An 18,401-nucleotide genomic window follows, 5' to 3' on the forward strand; every position below is an offset into this window, starting at 1 on the left:
GTTAGATGGATGTGGTTTTATGTGGCCTGGCTGGGTAACATAATAATACTGTTAAGATCAATTTGTTCTGTAGTATCACATCTATTAGGTGATATGGCTTTGGAGACTTTGGATGGCATCAGCTGAGGTCTCAGAGGACCTAGTGACCTCCTCTTTTAACTGTTGGGGTTGTTTTGGAGTTGGTTGGTCAAGATAATGTTTCCCAAAGCTGTTACAGAGATGACTACTGGATAGAAAGGCTGTGAAGCTTATCCCAACCAAGACAGGGAGAAAAAACCCCTCATCTCCTGTGGGTAGAGGTGTTTGTAGAAGAATTCTGGGGGCCGGTGCTATGGTGTGGCAGGTAAAGCTTCTGGCTGCAGTGCTGGCATCCCATATGGTCACCGGTTCAAGTCCCGGCTGCTCCACTTCCGATCCAGCTCTCTGCTATGGCCTGGGAAAGCAGTAGAAGATGGTCCAAGTCCTTGCGCCCCTGCACCTGTGTGGGAGACCTAGAAGAAGCTCCTGGCTCCTGGCTTCGGATCGGCACAACTCCGGCTGTTGTGGCCAATTGCATAGTGAACCAATGGATGGAAGACCTCTCTCTGTCACTCTCTGTCTCCGTTTCTCTCTCTCTCTCTCTCTCTCTCTCTTTCTCTCTCTCTGCCTCTCCTTCTCTATGTAACTCTGATTTTTCACATAAAATAAAAAAACCATTCTGAACAATCATACAATGTTAAGTGGGGGAGAGGAACGTCAATACACACAGATTGGAGTAGAGCCATTGATGTAAGAGTAGAAGCTATGATCACAAAGGAATGAGGCCCCAAGTAGGCTAGATGGGGTCTAGAACAAAGGAGGAGTCATTATTGGAGGACCTAAGAAAGGTGCTGTTAGCATATGGAAGTAATTACAGGGCACCTGGCTATTTAAAAGAGATGTTAATGGATCTAAAGGGAGAAAGAGACTCTAATACAATAGTAATGGGAGATTTCAATACCCCACATTCAGCAATGGACAGAAAATCAGCAAGGAAACAAAACAGTTTACTGATTGAGAGGCAAATAGAAACTGACAGGAGGGACCTGATAGGTGGGCTTTAAGGCCTTGCCAGTTATGAGGCCCAGACCTGCCTATCTTTCCACATAGGGTACATCATAAGGGAGGTGTCAACCTCTTTGGGGAAGGCACCCTGTTGACTTCTATTACGTAGCTGGCCTGGGAGGAGAGCTGGCCAGGTAAAAGCAGGAAACTTTCAGTTCTGCCTGCAATGTTACTGACCCTACTTGGCTGTCCTCTAAGCAATGGTGGTCACTTTGGAAGCTGGGCCAAGTGAAGAGCTTTTCAGCTTAGAGCCAAGATCTGTGGCTCTGACCTAGGTGTCCTTTGACTCCAGAGCAGTTCTGTTTCCAGTGACCCAACTCTTGGCTGGCAGAGCTGCCAGGGCTCTTCATAAGCTGGCTTCTGCTGAAGCCCTTACTTTCTACATCGAAAGCTACTACAGTGGACTGGCCTGTTGGGTCTCCTTGGTGGCAGATCACTGTGTATAAGCATATGCATTTATAATAGCCACATCTTCCTGTTGAATTGATCTTAATCATTACATAGTGCCCTTCTTTGTGTCTTAACAGTTTTTGTGTTAAAGTCTATTTTGTCTGATATTAGGATGGCTACCCCAACTCTTTTTGTTTCTGCTAGTTTGGAATATCTTTCTATCCTTTTACTTTCAGTCTTTGGATATCTTTGAGGTGTTTTTCTTGTAGGCAGCAAATAGATGAGTTTTGTTTTGTAATCCATTTGGCCAGTCTGTATCTTTTTAACTGGAGAGCTGAGACTATATACATTCAATGTGAGTGTTGATAAGTAATGTGTTGGCCCTGCCATTCGTCATTAAATATTCCTATGGTTTACTTTGGATTTTCTTTGTACTTTTACTGGGAGATTTTCTGCCTTCACCTTCTTTCATAGTGATGACCATGTTTCTCTGTGTAGTCTATCCTTAAACATATATAAGGCTGGGTGAGTGGTGACAAATTCTTTGAATTTGTTTGTTATGGAAGCTCTTTATTTCACTTCATTCATAAATGAGAACTTTGCAGGGTGCAGTATTCAGGGTTGACAGTTTTTTTCTCTTAAGACTTGGACCATTTATTTCATTGTCTTCTAGCCTAGGGTTTCTGACGAGAAGTCAGCTGTGAGTTTAATTGGAGATCCTCTGAAAGTAATCTGGCATTTATCTCGTGCACATTTTGGAATCTTTATTTTTTACTGTGGAGAGTTCTATTACAATGTGTCATGTTGAAGATCTTTTCTGGCCATGTCTATTAGGAGTTCTATGTGCTTCCTGTACTTAGATGCCCCTTTATCCAAATTAGGGAAGTTTTCTGTTATTTCACTAAAAATTTCTTCTTATCCATTCTCTTTACATGCCTTCAGGAACTCCTAGAACCTGTATGTTGGGTTATTTGATAGTATCTTGTAGATCTCCAACAGTGTGTTTTTTTTTAAGTTTTCCAGTTTTTTTCTTGTTTTCATTCTGACTGTAAAATTTCCAGAGTTTGTCTTCTAACTTGGATATTCTTTCTTTTGCTTCTCTGAGCCAGTTGTTAAGGATTTCCATTGCAATTTTTGTTCTATTGAATTCCCCATTTCCAATATTTCATTTTGATTTCTCTTTAAAATCTCAATTTCATGGGGGAACTTTTCTATCATGTCAGGTATGGATTTCATTAGATTGTGAATTTGCTTCTGATTACTTCTAAGTAGTCCTATAATCAGTTTTTTGAACTTCTATCATTTCTTCAGTTTCTTTATCTTCATATTCTAGTATTGAGGTGTTGTATTCTTTTGGGGGCATCATATTGTCTTCCTAATTCTTGTTTCTTGAATTGCTGCAATGATTATTCAGCATTTGTGGAGATACTTGTTGGTTTCTTTGTTTTTCCCTATGATGGCTTTTATCTTTGGACTATGTTTCTGTGGCTTAGTGAAGTGTCTGCTTTTTAAGTGAACACCCAGAGGCATGTGGTAGGTGTGGCCAGGGAGCTCTGTTCAGTGCTCCAAGGTGAAGGGGGGGGGGTCCAAGGTGACACCCAGGTTGGGTGTGGTAAGTCCCCCCCTCTTTTTTTTTTTTTTAAATCATAGGTGAGGTTTGTCCGCTCTGTTGGCATAATCTCATGCTCACCTCCTTTCCTCAAAGGAGACCAGTTCCTGGGCGCTAGCCCCAAAGGGTACAATATTGATTCATGCTGCCCCAGAAACCACACAAAAGATCTGTGCAATCTTTGACAGCACAGATCCCTCAGCACTGACCTTATCACCAGGGAATTAGGGAGCCCCTAGCATGCGGAGCTGCCCATAGTGACTGTCCAAAGTCCTGGCCACACCCTGTGTCCTCCCACACAGCCACAGTGTTTTCACAGTTCTAGCATCAAGCCTCCAGCGGTCATGAGCACCCAGACCCTTGTCAGTTCTTTTTTTTTTTTTTTTTTTTTTTTTTTTGACAGGCAGAGTGGACAATGAGAGAGAGACGGAGAGAAAGGTCTTCCTTTTGCCATTGGTTCACCCCCAATGGCCACTGCAGCCGGCGCACCACGCTGATCCAAAGCCAGGAGCCAGGTGCTTCTCCTGGTCTCCCATGCGGGTGCAGGGCCCAAGCACTTGGGCCATCCTCCACTGCACTCCCTGGCCACAGCAGAGAGCTGGCCTGGAAGAGGAGCAACTGGGACAGAATCTGGCACCCCAACCAGGACTAGAACCCGGGTTGCCGGTGCTGCAGGCAGAGGATTAGCCTATTGAGCCGCGGCACTGGCCCTTGTCAGTTCTTGTAGCCAGACTCTTGCAGGTGTCTCTACTCGACTGGTTGCTGGATGCATGGACATGAGCTGGTGCAGCTGTTCTATACGTCCTAAATTGTGCCTACCTTATCCTGGTTTGCTACAGGACACGAGTTTAGGGTGGTCGGGGAGAGAGAAATGTGCCCCCTTTTTTTCCTCTAGTTTGGCAGGTACACTGTTCCCCGCAGTGCTCCAAGCCAGCCCCACACCAGGCTCTTCCTACAGCTTTATCACCAGTGGCTACTGCAGTCTAGTCTTACCTCACTCTCCAAGGCTGGTGCTGAGTCTCTGGGCTGCTGGGGTCCTGAGTTGTGCACATCCACACCCTCTACATAAGTCCACAGTGTCCCTCTAATTTGTATGAAGTTTTCTATGCCATTTTCTCCCTAACTGTTCCTGAGACTGCACTCTCTACTTTTTTTTTTTTTTTAAACTATCTTTCCTTAGACTAGAGCAGTAAGATCCCTCTCTATTCTACCATCTTGGATCTCCCAATCTGTATCTTTTAATTGGAGAGTTCAGGCCACTGTGTTCAAGGTGACTATTAATAAGTAACAACTTGGCCCTGCCATTTTTCCATAAATATTCCTATTTTTTACTTTGGATTTTCTTTGTACTTTTACTAGGAGATTTTCTGCCTACACCTTCTTTCTTAATGATGATTGTGTTTCTGTTTGTAGCCCATCCTTAAGCATCTTTTGTAAGGTTGGACAAATGGTGACAAATTCTTTGAATTTCTGTTTGTTATGGAAGGTCTTTATTTCACCTTCATTCATAAATGATAGAGCTTTGCAGGGTACAGTGTTCTGGGTTGACAGTTGTTTTTCTCTTAAGACTTGGAATCATCTTGACATTTTCTCCTAGCTTATAGGGTTTCTGCTGAGAATTCATCTGAGTCTAATTGGAGATCGTCTGAAAGTAATTTGACATTTCTCTAGTGCACATCTTAGAACCTTTCTTTTACTGTGCAGAGTTTGACTACAATGTGTTGTAAAGATTCATGTGACCTATTCTTCATTTCTAATACTTCATCTTGATTTCCCTTTAAAAATCTCAATTTCATGGGAAAAATTTTCATTCATGTAAGGATTTATTTAATTCTTGGATTTGCTTCTGATTACTTCTAAGTAATGGCATGATCAATTTTTTGCATTCAGTTTCTGGCATTTCTTCATTCTCTTCATCTTCACATTATACTATTGAAGTGTTTGTTCCTTTGGGGGAATCGCGTTGTCTTCTTGTTTCTTGAACTTCTGCATTTAATTTTAGGCATTTGTGGAGATTTTTTTTCCTCTGATGGCTTTTATCTTTGGATTATGTCTCTGTGGTTTAGTGGAGTGTCTGATCTTTCAGTGAGTACCCAGAAGCATGTGCTGAGTGTGGCCAGGGAGCTGTTTAGTGCCCAGCGAGAGGGGAGTATCCAAAGTGACACCCAAGTTGGGCATGGGAAATCTGTTTTTAATCAGAGGGGAGGGTTTGATCAGCTACATCAGTTTGATATAGTCTCATGCTCCCTCCTTGCCCAGGTGCTAGCCCCAGTGGGCTCAGTATTCATCACCTCTGCTGCAAGAACCACACAAAGGCTTCATGCAGTCCTCAGTGTGAGCACAGATCCGGCAGCAATGACCCTCACCAGGCAATCCGGGAGCCCTGAGTGTGTAGAGCTGCCCCCAGTGGCTGCCCAGAGACCCAGCCACACCCTGCACCCTCCCACACAGCCATGGTGTTTTCACAGTCCCAGCATACAAGGCTCCCACAGTTATGAGCACCCAGCCCCTTGTCAATTCTCAAAGCCAGACTTGGGCATCTCCTCTTGGCTGGTTGCTGGGCATGCGGGTACAAGCTGGTGCAGCTGTTATGTGTCCAAAATGGCACCCACTCTCTCTCAGCTAGTTACAGGATGCAGGTGCCAGGTGGTTGGGGAGAGTGAGATGTGCCCACCTTTTTTTCCCTCTAGGTTGTCAGGTATACTGTCCCCTACAGGGCTCAAATCAGGCTGTTCTTGCAGCTTTATTGCCAGTGTTTTGGGTTGCTGCAGTCTGGTCTCGCCTCATTCTCTAAAGCTGGTCCTGAGGCTCTCCACTGCTGGGGTCCCGAGTTGTGCATGTCTACACCCTCCATATAGATCCAGTGTTCATCTGATCTGCTTGTAATTTCCTCTGCAGCTTTCTCCCTGACTCCTCCCTGAGACTGCACTCTGGCCACTATTTTTTAACTATCTTCCCCTGGACCCGAGCAGTAAGCCCCCTCCCTATTCTGACATCTTGGAGAAATGTTTGTTTAAAATTATTTGAAAGGCTGAGCAACAGAAGGAGAGATCTTCCATCTGCTAGGCCACTCCTCAAATACCTGCTACAGCCAGGCCTGGGCCTGGCCAAAGCCAGGAACACCATCTTGGTCTTCCACATGGGTGGCAGGAACCCACACACTTGGGCCCTCTGTTTCGTCCCCAGATGTGTTAGAAGGAAGCCAGGGTAGCAGCACAGGAGCTGAGACTTGAACTGGTGCTCTGATACGGGATGTCGGCAGCTTAGCCTACTGTGCCACAATGCCAAGAAAAAAGTTAAAAATTAATGCTTATTTTTTTAAAAGTTTTCTTATTTGAAAGGTAGAGTTAGGGAGAGAGAGGCAGAGAGGAAGATCTTCCATTTGCTGCTCACTTCCTAGATGCCCACAAGGGCTGGCACATTCAAAGCCAGGAGCCTAGAACTCCATCTTGGCCTCCCACATGGGTGGCAGAGGCCCTAGTATTTAGGCCATCTTAGGCTTTCACAGGTATATTAACATGGAACTAGATTGGAAGTGGAGCAGCCAAGACTCAAACTGGGCTCGTGTGGGATGCTGGCATTGCTGGCAGAAGCTTATTCTGCTGCTCCACAACACTGGCCCTGTGTTCACATATTTTTATCTATGTAAAGGCAAAGTGCCGGAACAAAGATCTTCCATCTGCTGGCTCACTGATCAAATGACTGCAACAGCCAGGTCTTGGCCAGGCTGAACTCCATCCAGGTCTCCCACATAGGTAACAAGGACCCAAGTACTTGAGCCATCGCCTACTGCCTCCCAGAGTGTGCATTCGCAGGAAGCTGGAATTGGTAGCAGAGTAAGACTCAAACCCAGGTACTCTGTTCTGGGACATGGACATCCTAAGTGGCATCTTAACCACTGTGCCAGACACCCATTCTGATAATATAGATCACCCTAGTATGTATGGAGATTTTAATAACTCCTCTTTGACCTGAGGTTTCAACTGATTTGCAAAAGAAGAGCTATGACAATCTGAGGATATGTAATTTGTTCAGCATCTTCCTGTTAGCACAGTTTATGTGTGTCAGATGCAGCCCTACTGCAGGGTTTTTTTTTTTTTTTTTTTTTGCAAAAAACTGCCTCAAATTTCAGAGTGATCTTACTACCTAAATGACTATGTCAGTGCTAGTGAGCTGAATCTTAAAAAGAACACAGCAAAACAAACTAACCAGAATGTTATTTATTAATACAAATTCATATAATGGTATATGCTATTGGAGATATCAGAAATTCATAACACACAAATTCATATTAGAAATACAAAAATCATTTAGGGTCAAGAAATCAGGTTGACAGCACCACAAATGTTTCACTCAGTCTGAGCAGGTGTGTAGTACCAAAAAATAACAAATACCTATAGGAGACTGAGGCTGAACATCAAAGATTGTGCAAACACATCCCAACACTATTTCCCATCCAACAGAAAGAATCTGCAGGAGGCCTCCAGCAGAAGCCTAGGGTATAATACAGGGGCAGCAAGGCAGAAAAACGGTGCTGACCATTCATTCTTTCAACCCGCACAGCCAGCATGCAATATCTGGTAGCAACCCCAGAGGGAGTTTTGTTCCTTCTTACCTGAATGCATGATATCAATGGTTAGTAACACACAAAGCATTAGTGAGCAAGTTATAGAAACTGAAATACCATCCTTATTAGTCACCCAATTATCCGATCGCTAAGATGAAGTGTGACACATAAATGAATGATTCTATACCCAACGGGTAAATCTCAACCCCATGTATCTTAACACTTCCTATTTAACAAGCGTGCGTCCACTAAAGCAGTACTGGCATTCAACAAAGCATATGCAGTGGGGTGAAGGGTAGAAAGAACGAGAGGCAGTGATAGTCCGTGGGCTTTCTTTTTAGAGTTCACCATTGCCAGGTCATCACAGGGTGTTGCCCTTGTCACTGCAGAACTCATACTGGAGGCTGCTGGCAGCACTCTATGGCTCTGTCCTTATACCTCCACATAGCAGCCTCATTCTGTGACCTGTGTGCATTCTTCCCATGCGTGTGCCCTATTTAGGAGTCATGGAAGGAGTGTGCAAGAAGGATATGTAAGCAGATGGAAAGGTGGTGTTTTCCTGTGTAAGCGTTCTGGCTAGCCCAATGCAAAGTTGCTCTACCAGTGGTTGGCTCCGTGTCCTTGTTCATCAACATGTACCCTCCAGTTCATTCTGAAAAAGATTCTGTGCTGGCTGATCAGCTCTCCAGCCATGAGCCACCGGTCCTGAACGTCCACAAGGATGCTCCAGGAGTTCTGCCCCAAATTGCTCATGCTGCTCCTGACCAGACAAGAGTTCACAGGCTCACCTCCACCCCTCCCCTCCTGAAACCTTCTCTCACCCCAGAAAGCTGAGACTTCCCTGTGAGTCTCCTGTTCTGGATGCTGATTCAGGCTCCCTTCTTGCTAACACATTAATACAACTTCCCTGTTGAGGTCTCCTTAAGGCCACAGCCACATCATGCCTATATAAAGGAGTGTTTCTTCCAACTAGAAGACTTCACAATTCAAGTAGAAGAGAGAATTGTTTTCCTCTACCCACCCTCGTGACATTGCTACCGTCCTCTCACTTCCCCGCCCTAAGCTTTTCTTTCACTCACTCATTACACCATTTATTACTCACTCAACAAATATTTCTGGAGTGCTTGTAATGTGCAAGGCACTGCTGAAGAACAAAGGCATGGCTCACACAGGTCCTACGTAAGGAGCTGGAGTCTAGTGGTTTCCTGCACCCTTTCATGGCTATTCCTGCTGGCTTTTAGTACCAGGGTGTGTTCTGTTTGGAATGTTCTCAGAGAGCTTGAGTCATCCTACTACAAGTGTTACGCAAGGTGAATGCCGTTATTTGCTGGGTGATCATAGTGTGCCATGCATCTGGGAGACAGCATGGGTTTCCTCCTAAGGAATGGAATTGTGCCTCTGATTCAAAACATGACATGCATGCTTGTATTCTTGTCAATAATGCAGAAGCAAAACACAAAAGCAAACTGTGTACACGCTACTCACAAGCGTTAAGCTGATATTAGAGCACAAATCACTTGAAAGCCATGTATTGATGGCCTTGTCATGAGCTGATGGGGTAAAAAAAAAAAAAAAGTGCCTGAGCTACCAAAAAAGAACCCTCCCCCCAAAGAGAAATCCTTGAAATACAGTAGCAGGGAGGTATTTGCTATGATACACACAGCAAAGAGAACGTGTGTATGTTTGACTTGACCTTGACCTCGGCTGTCTCCTAACGTGCCATATTTAACTGAATCACTTACTATCCTGAAACAACAAAATTAAATACCAACAGCTCCAGAGCACTTGGCCCAGTATAGTAATGGACAAGCCTAAGCCTGGGTGCAACAGGAAAGGGTGGTGATGCTGACTACCAAGGCCACGGTGTACCGATCCTGTTTGCAGTATCTGTCAGGAGGGATGTTTCAGTGCAGTGTTCACCAGTGAGAAATGGAGACATCACGCCAGGCCTCGAGTGAAGCCGTCACTCCTGTGAGTTGAGAAGCTGGCCAGGCCCTTCCTTGCCCAGGGTTTCAGCACCCCCCCCCCCTTGTAAGGGGAAGTCCTCTGTGCTGGAGTCTGACAGAAAAGACCCAGGGTTTCTCCTGTGAAGTGCAGAGAAGTTGCTCATCTAAAGCACATGGAGACTCCCAGGGGGAATGGACTCAGGAAGAGCAAAGAGGCCGTGGCAGTGTTACGTCGAGGGGGAAGTGAGCAGATATCTACATCGTGCTGATGAGCACAATTTTGGATGGAATCTGGGTGTCACTGACTTGTCTTCTGCTGCCTGGAAGCCCAGGAAGAAGAAAGTTGGGGTGTTGGTGGGAGGCCAAAGACTATGCAACACACCCTAGTTTCCTAGGGATCTGCCATGGCCCATGCCCCAGTCCTCTGAAAACCACCGGCTAACCTGTCTCACATCTGTCCTGATAACTAGAATACTTGTTTCTAAGATCAGCCACACGGAAGGAGCTGCTGAAGCTATTGGAGGGATCCATCGAAGTGACTACTCCAACACTGGGGGGAGAGGGGGTCTCAGTGGTTCTTTGCTTCATGAGGTAGCTCAGTTGTGAGTTGATGCATGTGATGTGTGCCAGGTGCCACTCAAAGCTACAGTCTTCCCTTTTTTTAATCTGCAAGATTACAAAAATACCAGTATTTCCCCTTGTTTTATAAAAATGACTTTAGAAAAAATACACACGGGTCCCCGCCATTAAACTTCCGTTCCGTCTTGTAGGTTGTTGTGGACTCTGACTTCTAGATTCAGTTTCTTCACTTTAGCCCCCTTGAACGTGTACACCCCCTGTGCATCACTGAGCAGGTTGACGTTCCGCACGGTGCAGTACTGTCTATTCACGTTCTTCTCCACCCTGTCCGGGTTCCTCTTGGGCACCTCCACCTTGGTATTCAGAGGGTATTCCTCCGAAATGTCCTCTGATGGTTGTTGCTTCCTCTGTTTCTGGCATTTCCTGGTGATAAAACAAGCCACCAAAAACACCAGAAGTAGGAGCATGATGGCAGCCAGGGCACTGCCAATGGACGCCCCAGTCTGGGACAGGGAAGCGGCCACAATGGGCTCTTGCATCTCCAGATTCAGGGACTTCATGTTCGTGCCATTCTTGACTTGGTCCCCTTCATTGTCATAGATGAGGGAATCGTCAAGGGTCAGTTGGCCACTGGGGTCCACCAGGTCCCTTCGGTGGCGTCTCAGGGTGGCTGTGAGAGAGCGCTGGACCCGGGGCCCTGCGATGGTGTCAGGGCCAATAATGTAGATTACCTGGAGATACCACTGGTGTCCTGCCTCCACCTGCCCAGGAGAGAAATGGGAGACAGAGCAAACACGTCACCGTTGCCCTACAGACCACTATAGAAGGAAAGAAGGAACTGGAGAGGCAGTTGCCACTGTATGCCTGGATGGGGGAGTGGTCTCAAGTGTTTACTAAGAGAACTGAGCCAAATATGGGTTCTATTTTATTTCTAAATTAGGGTAAACAGCTACTCATTCTTTTCTGTTTTCCTCCCAATGCATGGAATAGTCTAAGATTTTGCCTTCCGTGGTCTCTTGAGCTAAGTGAATGTTTGAGGTTTGTTAGTCATAGCAGTGAAATAGTGATATTGATAACCACACTTACTCCTTGTGACCTTCAACTGTTTCTTGTCTAGTTTACTATTTATTGCTGACTTTCAGCTAAAAAAGTCATTCAAGAAACATGCACTTAACATCCACTCTGCAAAGTAGATTCTTGACAAAAAGTTGTGAAATCCTAATACTTCCTAGATTACCCTGAGAGATGAAATCATCAAGTACACATTTTATTTCCCTTTCATCTGCCCCCATTGAAACCCTCCATGGTTTTGAAATAACTTCTGAAAAGAGGTGCTAGTTGTGAAATCCTAGGTGATGGATTACTATTTGGAAACCAAAAAAAAAAAAAAAAAAAAAAAAAAAAGTGAAATTTGATCATAGAAACTCAGGTTTATTTCTGGGATTTAGGGTATTTTTGCTTATCAACTTTCATTCTAAATAGATACACTGAATTAATGATTTTGTTGTCTGTGTTCCACATGCCTGTGAAAACTGGCTGGCTCAGCTAGAGACAAAAAGTAAGCAACATAAAAGAAGTTAGGAACAACTGGAATAGCTATGCAGGCCTGATGCCCACAATGCAAACTAGGAATTTATTATTGCTTTGGTCTACTGGGGATAGACGGTGACAGTTTTGGGTGAATGGTGAACTTAATGGCAGTGACAAAGACCTGCCAACAAGAATGCAATTAATAAAAGTGGAAATCCAGAGCTGATGTGGTCCTGCTCTTCTGCAAGCTACACAGTGGAACTGGGCCTACGCGTCTCTTCTCACCAAACTCACCTTGTAGAGGGCATCAACTTTGAGAGTGAAGCCATCCACACCTGGCATGCTGCTGACCACATGGAAGTCAGGCAGCTCGGAAGCAAAGTGGGCCTCAAAAGGTACATCGTGGAAGTATTTATCTGTGACCTCTGGCTGACTGCGGTCCTGGGATTGCAGAAAAAGAAACACAGGCTTTAAGAAGAGAACCAGTGCAGTGGTAGGTGGTGGTCCCTGGGAGGACAGAGGCACTCTCCACTCCTGTTCTGGCTTGGGTCTGGGGAGCATGCATTGTGGATGGTCTCTCCGTTCGTCAGCAGCTGCCCCTGGCCACTCATGGTCGTCTGTAAGAAATGATCATCCCCTGTGATCCCGAAACACAAACAGTGGGACAGCCTTGACTGATAATTCTCAAGCCAAGAGGGTAGTTCAAAATGTTTGTGGAAAAAATGGAATATTATAGTTTTGGGGTGATGCAAACGTTTTTGAAATCCATGCAGTTTTTTTTCACACTACACATTTTCCATGAGCCTTTTGGATATCCCTCAAAAGCTTTTTTAGACTAGCCTGGTGTTCCGGCACGGTGGGTTAAGTGGCCACTTGAGATGCCCACATCCCATACTGGAGTGCTGGTTTGAATCCTGGCTGCTGTGCCTCTGATCAACAGTTTCTTGCTCAAGCACCAGGGAAGGCAGTGAAGCTGGCTCAAGTGCTTGGTCTCTGCCACCTCGCTGATCGAGTCCTAGCTCCTGGCTTTGGCTTGGCTCAGACTTGGCTGATGTAGCATTTGTGGAATGAACCAGTGGATAGAAGACCTGTCAGTCTCTTATTCTCTCTGTCTGTTAAATATAAATAGAATAATCTCAAGAAAAAACCTTTTTGCACCACAATAAACTTGTCTCAATGAATTTTTCACGATTTTTTTTTAAAGTACTGGGTCTCAAGACCCTTGCCACACTTAAAAATCAGGAACCTGAAAGAGCTTATGCTTAGTGACAGATCTATCATTATTTACTCTGTTAAAAATTAAACCTGAAAAAGATTCATTTTAAAATGACAAATCCATTACATATTAATGCTTTTTATTTTTAATTTATTTAAATACTTATTTATTTACTTGAAAGGCAGAGTTAGAGAGAGAGAAAGAAAATGAGAGAATCTCCCATCTGGTGATTCACTCCCCAAATGGCTGCACCAGCAGACCTGAGCCAGTTCAAAGCAGGAGCTTCATCTGGGTCTTCCATGTGGGCGTAGGGGCTCAAGCACTTGGATCATCCTATACTGCTTTCCCAGGCACATTAGCAGGGAGCTGGATCAGAAGTGTAACAGCTGGGACTTAAATCAGCACCCGTATGGGATGCTGGCAGCACAAGCTACAGATTAACCCACTGTGCTGTAGCACCAGCTCCTATTAATACTTTCTTAGTGAAAATATCTGTACTCATTCCCTCCCTCTCAGTGTGATGCATTGTTTTACACTTCAGCAAATTTCTAGGAAAGAACTGGGTCCTCAGAACCTGCTTCTGTGTTCAGTCTGTGTAATGTGCAAGTTTTGAATGAGGCATATAAGGAAAATCTGGTCTTGCACAGCTTATATAGTTGGAAAGGCAGGAATATATTTCAGGTATTTTCATATAATGGGATATTTTTGACTTGAAATAAAAACTAGGTAAATGATTTTTTGAAGATTAGTTACAAGTTTTCATATTCTCTTCACTCATGAAGGAATGAGTATGAAAAGGCAGGCATTATCATATTAATAGGAAAATAATTTTGACCTTGTGGACTCACTGAAAGAGTATTAGGGATACTTTTTTTTCAATTTTTAAAAATTTACTCTTGAGAGCTCTGATCCATTGGTTCACTTCCCTAATACCTATGACAGCTGGGCCAAGCCAGGAGCTGGGAGCTGAAACCAGGTTTCCCAGGTGGGTGGCATCACAGGTGACATCATCTATTATCTCCTAAGGTTTGCATTGGAAGAAGACTGGAGTCAGGAGCTGGAGCCAGGGATCAAACCCATGTACTCTGATACAGGATGTGAGTGTCTTAATCGTCTCAGCTAAATGCCTACCCTGTCCTGATCATACTTTGAGAAATACTGGCCTAGAGTTCCTTCTTCCTGGGCCATCAATAATAGTTTGTCTGGTTCGCCACCATCACATTTGTGTCCTTGTATTGAGCTGATGAGAGGGAAACAACAAAAATGTACAGAGGAAAAACCATCAAGAGTAGAGCTCTGTCTAGGGTAGGCAGCATCCCTAGTTGAGGAGATATACTCGGTGTCCTTTGTCTGACACCAGCAGTGTGCATACCAAGAGCAGGAATCTGTGTTTCAGGTGTTTGTTGGGCTGAATGCATCCATACTGTGGCCCTTCGTTGTAGACAGTCCCTGTGGGGTCAAAGAAAGGCACGTAGCCATCCCTGCCGGTGCACAGATAGACTTTCTCCAGCTGCAGCTTGTAAGCAGAATTAAGGTTTTGTTCTGGATTCCAAAGTACTCGGCCATAGAGGATCTGACCTGAAAAGATGGAAAGGCATTAATTAGGTCAGGCTTCAAGATGAAAGAGAAATGTCAAGGGTAGAGAGGGTTTAACATACTCTCTTACAGTTAAAAGTACCTTTGGAGGGAGAACTCTCGGATTCCTTGGTGCCCTAAGTTACCCATTTGTTTTACTCAATAAGCATTAATTAAGCATTTCCGGTATATCAAGCACTTGATTATACACAAGGGAAATGGGAGATGCAGTTGAGAGGAGAAAAATAAAAGCACAATGATTAATAAAAATAGCACAACTGATAAATGTTAACTATCTTCCAGGTAGTAACTAAGTCCTTCTCATGCAGTAACTCATGGAGTGATCAGTTTTACAGATGAGGAAGTTGAGGCACTGAGTGGCTAAGTGACTTAATGGAAGTCCCAAAGCTAGCAGGTGGTAAGGGTGGCTGAGCAACCCATAGTGGCATCCTGTTACATATCACGACGGAGAAAGCTGTCACGTTGAATGGGCACAAAGCAAGTATAGAAATTTGCCTGGGAAAAGCTGTGCAAGGACTAAAGAGAAATAATTGAGAGCATCTTGAAATGGGAGTAGACAATTTTCAGAACATTCAGGAGATTACAGTGAGGCAGAAGAAAACATTCTAGGCAAAACAGAGTCCATGTACAAAATACTGACTGCTGGATGGGTGTGAGTCTTGGAGTAGCAATTGTTTGCTTCATGCCTGCCATAGTGCCAAGTTCTTTACCTATACCATCTTAATCCTCTCTCAAGATCCCAAGAGATAAGATTGTGTTTTATCCAAGGTCCCACAGCCACGATGTGTCCAATGCTTATCCAAACACTGACTACACAGTGCTAAGTAAGTTAGTGTGACTGGTGGGGCAGGATGTGCAGAGGACCTGATAGTAGGGACCCTAGGGAAGATAGACAAACTGCTGATGATGCTGGAACTGCATAGCTAAGTGATGTACAGTTCCAGGAGCTTGCAAGCAGGGATGTAATAATAGCACCCCTGGACTTTAAGAGTGTGGAGAATGAGGAGACTTGAGTTACAGAGACCAGGCATGGCTATTTCAGTGCTCTGGTGTGACACAGGTACCTAAAACAGCTGTGAGGCAAGGGGATGCATTTGGAAAATGTCCAGGCATCCTATTCAGCTAACCATAGTGTAGGCAGCTGTGGGATCTGAAGGAGATGAGGATAACCTTGAAGTGTGCTGGTGCAGCAGGCAATGGGCAGCATATGTGAGAGGTGCATGTCTGGGAGGGGAAAAGTCCAGTCCTAGACAACTCTGGGCTTCTGGGAGACCTCCCACTCAGAGAGGGTCAGCAGTTCAGGTGTGCAGGTGGAAGTATAGAAAGGTATCTCAGGGGAGATCAGGGATAAGGCCAGGTTTTTATGGAATGGCTGTGGAGTAGTAGGAATACAGGAGAATCAGAGCAATCATGTGGTCAAAACTATGGGATGACCAGACACAGTGTTCAGGGGAGCCAAGCATGGGATGTGGGTACTCCAGCATGGAAGGGCCAAAGGGTCGAGGACTCCAGGTAGGAGAGAGAAGTGAGCTGAGAGGCCACGTGGTGTCCAGTGGGACTGATGCAGAGGAAGCCAAACAGGAAACATGTCAAACACATGAATTTGGTGTCACTTTTAAGAGAATCCAGAGCTACAACAGGGAGGATTCTAGGGTGCAGCAAAGGGAAGGTCAAGAGGGGCCACAGGGATGCTGTGAACTCCCCACTCTGGAAATTTGTCAGAGAAAGGAAAAGGAGAAACTGGGCTGATGCTTGTGGGGCAGGTAGGGTGAATGGCATGTTTATTTCTGTGTTGGGCAAGACTTGAATGTGTTAAAGATATGAGAAGACAAGAGATAAAAGATAGGAAAGAGGCTGATGGGGGTCATAGAGGAAAAGCAGGTAATTCATTTGTTCAGTAGAGACCTGGGAAAGGTGCTATGGTATGCAAATTGGATATCTGATCACAGCCTCTCTTTGGACTGAGTGTCCAAGATATATGCCTAGTGTGTATATTAGATGTTAAAACTGTGTTAAGTACCATAAACAATGGACGGCATTCTACAAAAGTGGAGAATATGGAGACCCATATTAGATGGTATGGTGTAGCCAGGGAAAGCTCTTGCAGGGGGCTAACATTTACTCAGACCTGAAGGAGGAGAAGGAGCAAGCTTTGGAAAAGTCAAGGGACCATGTCTGGGGTGGGAGCGGTGAGCAGAGGGATAACGCTGGTAGTTGAAGTATCGTGTAGAGTAAGGTGTTTGTCATCCCTCTGAGGCTGGGAGGCAGTGGGGGTACTACTGCAATCTCTGAGAAACTGAGATGAAGCAGCTTAACCCAAAGCTGGCCAGTCGCTGAAAGTCAGGTCGGAAGTCTCGGTGCTTTTCCACATCAGCATGCTGTCATCACAGGGTGCCAAGTATGTGATGCTGTTGCGAAATGTGAAGGATGGGGGTCTGCTCTTGGCTGCCCGGGAACCAACCCCAGGGAATCTTCCCTTAGCAAGCTGACTGAAAGCTGATAAGCAGAGGTGCTAGGGCAGGGTCTTCCCCAAAGCTTCTCAAGTCCAGGCAGAGCCAGCAACTTACCTTTAGAGAAGGCTCCTTTGTAGTCCATCTCTGCCAGGGACATGTCAGATGTGTTGGGATCCATCAGGAACACCTTCTCGTTATTGCAGAGCTGAAATTCAGTGTTGAGCGAATACACTACAGGCACAGGGCGGTTGGTCTGCTGGAACGCAATGGGTATCAGGAATCTAAACGTGGGAGAAACGGCAGCCTTGAGAGGAGGGTCAGCTCTGCACTTGTCACTGAACGGCCTCCCTTCTCTACCGTTCTCACAGCTGTGTACCAGGCTTTGTTGTGGTGTCAGTTACTGAATAAAGAGATGCCTGTGGGAGAAGGACTTTGGCTGTTATGAGGTTATCTGATTTTTATTTTTGACAAGGAATGACATAATTAGCCTTTAGAATCCTCTGAGACCTGCTATGGTTTAGATGTGGTTCGGACCATAAAGGTTCATGTATTGGAAGCTTGGTTCCTAGTGCGGTGAGATCAAGAGGTAGTGGGACCTTAAAGAGGTGGGGTCTTGCGGGAGGTCATTAGGTCATTGGGGTGTACCCCTGGAAGGGATTAATAAAGTTCTCATGGGACCCTAGTGTAACTAGGGTTCCCTGTCTTCCGATTTGCATGTGCTCCCACTATGATATCATCCCTGGGATGTGCCATGGCCAGTGAAGCCCTCCCTAGCAGCCCAATTGATGAGGCCATCTGATCGTAGATTTTTTTAGCCTTTGAAACTGTGAGCTAAATGAACCTCTTTTCTTTAGGAAGTACCCAGTCTCATGTATACCATTAGCTTTTTTTTTTTTTTTTTTTTTTTGGTACATCTTCATTCTAAGAATCCCAGAGTTACTCTTTGATTGCTAGAGGGTTCAGAGACAGGGTGCTCCCCAGTCATTTTCTTCTCAGATCCACATACTCTGAAACTTGGACTCACTCAGTCTATAAAAACTTGTTTAATCAATGTCACACTTTTCAGTGCTAGGTGATCCTCTTTCCTGGCACCTTCCTACCTGACTCCCTTTGTGAGTCCCTTCCTTCTTTGCCTACTTCTGCAGATCAGGGTGCTTCAACGCTCAGTCCTAGGACCCTCTACCTCAGTTTCACCTGGGATGACCTTGGCCTTGTCACTGCATTGGTTATCTTAAATGTAGTGAGGCCAAATTTAATTCTCTGATTCAGGTTTCACCTCTGAACTCTGGGAACACACATCTGACTGCTGTCCTTGGTGGCTGACTCAAAGAGACCTCAAAGAGATCTTTCTGGAAGTGCATATCCTCGTGAAGGGCCACACAGATGTACCTGGAGTCAGGTTTAGTTGCCTCTAGTATACTGACTATGATAG

At 45.0% G+C, this 18,401-nt stretch overlaps 1 protein-coding gene across 2 annotated transcripts in view; it reads right to left on the reverse strand.

Moving 5' to 3' along the window:
* Positions 1–7,287: 7,287 nt before the first annotated feature.
* The window catches only part of FRAS1 (Fraser extracellular matrix complex subunit 1), a 499,229-nt gene continuing 488,115 nt past the window's right edge, over positions 7,288–18,401 (reverse strand). For both annotated transcript variants that reach the window (XM_051820195.2, XM_051820194.2), the window contains 4 exons: positions 17,084–17,250; positions 14,293–14,498; positions 11,999–12,145; positions 7,288–10,935 (listed from right to left, as the gene is read on the reverse strand). In XM_051820195.2, the coding sequence (XP_051676155.2) occupies positions 10,342–10,935; positions 11,999–12,145; positions 14,293–14,498; positions 17,084–17,250 (1,114 nt within the window). In that variant the 3' untranslated portion in view covers positions 7,288–10,341. The remainder of the gene's footprint in view (positions 10,936–11,998; positions 12,146–14,292; positions 14,499–17,083; positions 17,251–18,401) is intronic.

The sequence above is a fragment of the Oryctolagus cuniculus genome, chromosome 8 (assembly GCF_964237555.1).
Source record: "Oryctolagus cuniculus chromosome 8, mOryCun1.1, whole genome shotgun sequence".
In the NCBI taxonomy this organism is placed as follows: Eukaryota; Metazoa; Chordata; class Mammalia; order Lagomorpha; family Leporidae; genus Oryctolagus; species Oryctolagus cuniculus.